Here is a 6,713-nt window from a genome sequence, read left to right as displayed (position 1 = left end):
TAAGCACAGGTACTATATATACTCCTTCACTTCAGCTTTATTACTGTTCTCATTTTCGTGTCCATTGTCTTAAATCTTTTGTTGTCACACATCCAGTGACCTCTTCAGAGACTCTCTCTCCCTCCCACAGGATGCATGACAAAAGATTGAAGAAAATGGAACAATGCTAAAGCTGTCCACAAAAAGAAAAACAAATGATCATCCCCAAAAGTATAACAATATCTGTTCCAGCACATGATATCACATCAGGAATCTAGCAAAACAAATACATAAGCATGACTTTTATTTTTATTTTCTTCTTCTTTCTCTATACTTTCCTCCCTCTTTTCTTTCTTTCATCATCTCTGATCTTGCATCAGTTATTCTACCTATATCTCCAAGAACATACATATATTTATATATTATTTATATATATAAAGCACCTTTTGAGTGCTGGGCCTTACAGACACAATGACAAATGATTGAGACCTTTGGCAATAAGCTGTGCTTGAGAAGACCCATCAACCCAAGTGAGGTCATAGTTGTGGCAGATGCTAGTGTCACGAAACTGGCACACCCATGCCGGGGGGGGGGGGGTCATGTAATGAAAGGGTTAAGAATATGACTGTCTATAGAGTGCTCAACCTCATGCAAGTTAATTTCACAAGCAGGATGTTCCATCAATCAGATCCATTGGAACCCTTGTTATAACAACAGAGTACAAGTTATTATTTTTATTATTATCTCTAGGACAAAGGCGGCAAGCTGGTAGAATCGTTAGCATGCTGGACAAAAAATGCTTAGCAGTATTTCGTCTGCCGCTACGTTCTGAGTTCAAATTCCGCCAGGGTCAACTTTGCCTTTCATCCTTTCAGGGTCAATTAATTAAGTACCAGTTGAGTACTGGGATTGATGTAATTGACTGTCCCCCCTCTCCAAATTTCCGGCCTTGTGCCTAAAGTAGAAAGGACTATTATTATCTCTAGGGCAATGGTAGCAAGCTGGCAGAAACGTTAGCATGCCAGGCAAAACGCTTAGCAGTATTTCACCTGCCGCTACATTTTGAGTTCAAATTCCGCCAGGGTTGACTATGCCTTTCATCCTTTCAGGGTCGATAAACTAAGTACCAGTTGTGCACTGAGGTCAATGTGATCAACTGTGCCCCTCCCCACAAAATCCAAGCCTTGTACCTATATTAAAAAGGCTAATTTATTTGCACCCCATGGAAACAGTGTATCCTCATCACAGAAATAGAAATATACTGCATGCCATGAGCTAAATAATTTACATAACCTGTTCTACATATTCATCGTTGAACCATCTAACACATGCCAGCATGCAGAAAAGAAGTAAGTCATGCCAACAAAACTTGATTTACTGTGGAGAGACAGGAAATGTTAAAGATGCCTAAGTTTCTTAAAAGTCTATATTACTTTATAGCATTTGCAAATTTTGACCTTCATTAATTGTGTGTAATATGATACTATATTGCTGTTTTGTACTTTCATTTCATTTTTACACGGTAGACGTCAGCATATGATGATTATGATGATGGTAGTGGTGATGGTGGTGGTGGTGGTGGCAGTATTTGAAGTTTTGTTTTTTTCTTTTTTTTTTACATGCCAAACAGAATGAAAAGGAGAAAGAAAGGTGATACAAATACTAACGGTGTGTGGAATGAAGATATCTTGACGTATTATCTAACCATGCCTGGCTCTCCGTCAGTTATGGAGACAACGGTTCCAGTTGATTCGATTAACAGAACAGCCAGTTCGTGAAATTAAAGTGCAAGTGGCTGAGTACGTCACAGACACGTAGTACCCTTAACATAGTTCGTAGGGAGATTCAGCAGACACAAAATAAGACAAGGCTGGTCCTTTGAATTACAAGTACAACTCATTTTTTGCCAGTGGCATATAAAATACACCATTTGAGTGTGGCTGTTGCCAGTACTGCCTGACTGGCCTTCGTGCCGGTGACACGTAAAAGCACCCACTACAATCTCAGAGTGGTTGGCGTTAAGAAGGGCATCCAGCTGTAGAAACTCTGCCAAATCAGATTGGAGCCTGGTGTTGCCATCCGGTTTCACCAGTCCTCAGTCAAATCGTCCAACCCATGCTAGCATGGAAAGCGGACGTTAAACGATGATGATGATGATGAGTGAACAGGAGAACATGAAATAAAGTATCTTGCTTAAGGCACAATGCATCACTGGGAATCAAACACATGAGATCACGACCATGAGCAAAATACCTCAACCACTAAGCTACATTCCTTCACCATTAATTGTGAACCAACAAAGAAACTTCTACATCAGGGGGTCAAGGAACTCCTTTACGGCAAGTGAAATTTCAACAACATTTAGAAATTCAAGACTTTCCTCCAAGCAAAATTTCAGTAAACTGATACGTGAATATTAACTGAAGGAAGAACTCAATATATGCGTAGAGTCAAATGTTACTGGTAACTTTATTGACAGTGATTAAAAGTTTCAAGTTTTGACAATCTGTCATCATCAGAAATGTTATAACTTAATATGATCATCATCATCATCTAACGTCCACCTTCTGTGTTGGCATGGGTGTGGGTCAAGAGTTTGATAGGAGTCGGCCAGGCAGAAGCCTGCACCAGACTTCTGTGTCTGTTTTGACAGGATTTTTACAGCTTGATGCCTTTCCTAGATGGCTGTTGTAAAGTGGGTTCCTCCCACTGGTGTGATATGTGACTGCCGTTGTACTGCAGTTGCTGTTTTATGCTAGTAGCCACAATAGTTGCTAGTCATCAGATACCATTGTACCTCTTCATATCGGAATAGTAATACACTAACTTACAGAGTGGTTGGTGTTAGGAAGGGAATCCAGCGTAATGATCATGCCAAAACCAACAGAGAAGCATGATGCAGGCTCCTGCTCAGCCAGCTCCGAACATTAAATGATGATGATGATTTTTAATTAAATCATACATTAAGTTGTAGCTTTGAGATTTGATGTGAATGTTTATGGTTTTGAATGACATTGTAGAGTATGTATGAGAGGCCAAATACAGCTAGTCTGAGCATAAAACAAATAAAACATTTGGGGCCAGATATGGCCGGTTTAAATTATAAAAAGGGTTAAATATCCTCGAAACCATGTCAAAGATAAGAATAAAATAGTTTCTCAAATTATGAAAAATGTACCCCCAGTGGTGCATCGGACGGTTGTGTGAAGTTTGCAATAAACATGTGGTACATGTGGCGGCTAATGTGTTAATGTAGTAAAAACATTTTTCTTGAAAATGCACAGCTGAAGATGGGATCATCATCATCATCATCGTATAACGTCCACTTTCCATGCTAGCATGGGTTGGACGATTTGACTGAGCACTGGCAAGCCAGAAGGCTGCGCCAGGCTCCAATCTGATCTGGCAGAGTTTCTACAGCTGGATGCCCTTCCTAACGCCAACCACTCCGAGAGTGTAGTGGGTGCTTTTACGAGCCACCGGCACGAGGGACAGTCACACGGTACTGGCAATATTTGTGTGCCTTTTATGCCATCAAATACAGCAGTATTAGTATAACATGTTTTTGAGAATGTAAGAATTCAGTTATGTGATCATAATGAAAGAGAAAACAGAAGTAAATATATTGAGTTAGCCCCCCCCCCCCCGTATCAATAGCTTCAATGAAAAATTGCAAAAATCATATAAAAACTGCTGCTGTTTTTAAATCTCCTTTCCAAATTATATAGACTCATAGGACCAGTTTTCTGGTTTCTGTGGTGTATATCTTCCTCCTGGATGAGATGCCAGCCCAAAACAGGATTACTCACTTTTACAAGCTGAGTGAACTGGAGCTATGTGAAAAGAACATAACACATCACTCAGTCCGGAAATTGAAACCACAATCTTTACGATCACAAGTGCAACACCCTTAACCATTAAACGATGTGCCTCTGCTGTTTTTAAAGGGCTGTCATCAACTAGTTAGAATGATTTAATTCTGTCAATTAATATTGGGGTTTTTTTTTTTTTGTATCAAATTAAAAAGCAAATGACAAAAAGAATCCATGTAACTGCTTTAATGGATGAAATCTCTAATTAAAGTAGTTTGTCACAACTGTCATCAGTTGTGCCTCATATTGACTGAAATGTGAACAAATATGTAAAACGTTTTATGGATACTGAATTGATTTTAGATTTTATTATTATTACTATTATTATTTTCTACTCTAGGCACAAGGCCCGAAATTTTGGGGGGGGCAGGGAGCCAGTCGATTAGATCGACCCCAGTACGCAACTGGTACTTAATTTATCGACCCCGAAAGGATGAAAGGCAAAGTCGACCTCGCCGGAACTTGAACTCAAAACGTAAAGACAAGACGCTAAGCATTTCGCCCGGCGTGCTAACGTTTCTGCCAGCTCACCGCCTTACTATTATGGGATTCCATAAAAAAAAAAAAATAAATAAGGGGGGGAAAGGTTCAGATTACATATAGTCCATCTGGACCAATGCAAGATTTGGATTGTCCGCGTTTAGCTGTTATTTCTAGCATATCAAGTGTGGGGTGGGGGTGTAGGGAAGGGGGGGTCCAAAATGTTTTTTAGGGGGAATCGCATGACCGTGACATATAGAACACATTATCGAAAACGAAAATCGCCAAAATTAAAAAATAAAAAAAGTTACAGCCATTTTCCCTCAGTGTCTAATTCCAATGTCCACCAAAATAATCATAATCTACACCATCGAAAATGAATATCATTTAAAGAAAAGCAGAAACTTTTTCAGTGTTATGAAAAAAAAAAAGTTTACAAGATGGGGCCTTAAACTGCAGTTATGCTCTGTAAATTAGCGATCGATGAAAAATAACTTAAATGGAGTTGATATGACCGGACTAAACCCTTGAAGATGGTACCCCAGTATGATCGCAAACTAGTAATTGGGGGATCAGTAAAAGAATCTCAAATATTTAATTACTACTGCATTATTTTGTAGGCGTTGTATGAATCAAAACCCTCCGAAATATGAAAAAATAATATCAAAAACATCAGAACAACGACGAAGTTAATAAAATACAATACTCACCATGTAGAAGGGACTACCAACAGCGGCTCCAATACAGCCAGCTAGGGCACCGGCTACAACACTTTGAGGGAAACTAACCCTGCCATCCTTGCCTCTAGTAAAACCCATATTGTCGAAAATCTGAAAGGATCCCAGTCTCACACCGTTCATGAAAAACTGGTACCAGAGTGCAGGGACTAAACCGTTTTGCAATGCAAGAATACCGTCGTTTCTAGCAATGGTGAAAAAAGCGTGAAACACGTGACGATAATGAACAGTGTACAGGCCCTTCGCTTTTAGTTCCCCTTGCAGTTGCATGCGGGTTTTGACTACCTCGAGGGGATTAGTAAAAATCCCTGCACCTGACGAGGATAAACCTCCGAGGATGAATTCGATCTTGTTCGATCGTGGCCGTTGTCTTTTACTCTCCATTCTGTCAACATGTGGCCCCTACAGAAAGGATAAACACACTGAAATAAAAAAGGGAGGAAGGAAAAAAAAAGGAAAAAAAATACTACTGTGACAACACCAAAACGTAGTAGCAGTAGTAGTAGTAGTAGCAGCAGCAGCAGCAGTAGTAGTAGTAGCAAGTGGTGATGGTGGTCGTCGTGGTGGCAGCGCGGCGATAGGTGGGACACTTGGTATTACTGATAGTAGTAGTAGTAGTAGTAATAGTAGTAGTAGTAGTTGTAGTAGTAAGCAAACATTTAATAACTATCACCTCAAACTTATTTCTAGTTTCGGTCTTTATTTCTTTCAACAACAATCATTCATGAAATTAAGACTGTCGAAGGAAAATGAATAAATAACATGGAAGTTCTTTTTATATAACCATTATGATTTATCGTTTAATTATGTAAGGGTTTCAAGCTACGTATCAACGTTTTATTTTGTTCTAAACAACTTAATGAGTTGAAGCGAAGTTGTGTGACTAGAAATAAATTTTCAAATGTGTTTTTTGATGTGCTCCGTCATAAGCAAGTTAATCTTGTTATATAACTAAACCACTAAATCAAATGTAGAACAGGCGAGACTGAGACATTTACTGTTTTGAAAAACATAAGTATTAATAAAAATAAAAAATTAAAAAATTTTATCCGATCGGCTAACACCCAGGAAACGTAGCGGGACAAATGAAATACGATATTTAGCGGCTCAGGAGATTTTTGTTTCGTGGAGAAGTTTATCTTTTTACTTGCGAATTGTGACAGTACTTATGACCTGTACAGGATTTCTATGATTGGAGGGAGAAAAACAAGACGGTAGCCTCAATCCGAAAAGCCCCGCATGGCACACAAGACTCCGTTTCAGATACCCAAGCAAACTTGGTATGGTTTTAAACTGGGTTAGCTTACTACTAAATAAAATTTACCTAAGCAAAGGGGACGCGAATCGAACCCACGCTTCCGAAGTCAGAGGTATTTCAGTCCACCGACTTAGAACACTTTAAAACAACAAGAAAAAAGGGTGTGGGGTGAAAATCAACGCCAGCTGAAACTAATTATGATATTATAACCCTAGCATGGTTAATGCAAATTATTTTTAATCTTCAGCTGTTTTTTTTTTTATGAAGAACGGAGTTTACTCTCCCTATATTATTGCTTATAACACTCTACCTCTCTCTCTCTCTCTCTCTCTCCTATATATAACAGGTGAGCGTGTACCCATATCTGTGTACATATATATATATATA

At 39.0% G+C, this 6,713-nt stretch overlaps 2 protein-coding genes across 2 annotated transcripts in view; one reads left to right on the top strand and one right to left on the bottom strand.

Annotated features, from left to right (window-relative positions):
- The window catches only part of LOC106871212 (solute carrier family 25 member 35), a 25,388-nt gene extending 19,544 nt beyond the window's left edge, over window positions 1–5,844 (bottom strand). Inside the window, exon 1 of the mRNA XM_014917560.2 lies at window positions 5,042–5,844. Coding sequence (XP_014773046.1) covers window positions 5,042–5,452 — 411 coding nt within the window. The 5' untranslated portion in view covers window positions 5,453–5,844. The remainder of the gene's footprint in view (window positions 1–5,041) is intronic.
- Window positions 1–6,713, top strand: part of LOC106871211 (uncharacterized) — a 168,234-nt gene that overhangs the window by 15,904 nt on the left and 145,617 nt on the right. The gene's annotated exons all lie outside the window — the stretch shown is intronic.

The sequence above is a fragment of the Octopus bimaculoides genome, chromosome 12, assembly GCF_001194135.2.
Source record: "Octopus bimaculoides isolate UCB-OBI-ISO-001 chromosome 12, ASM119413v2, whole genome shotgun sequence".
NCBI lineage: Eukaryota > Metazoa > Mollusca > Cephalopoda > Octopoda > Octopodidae > Octopus > Octopus bimaculoides.
This window is presented reverse-complemented; position numbering and strand designations above follow the sequence as displayed.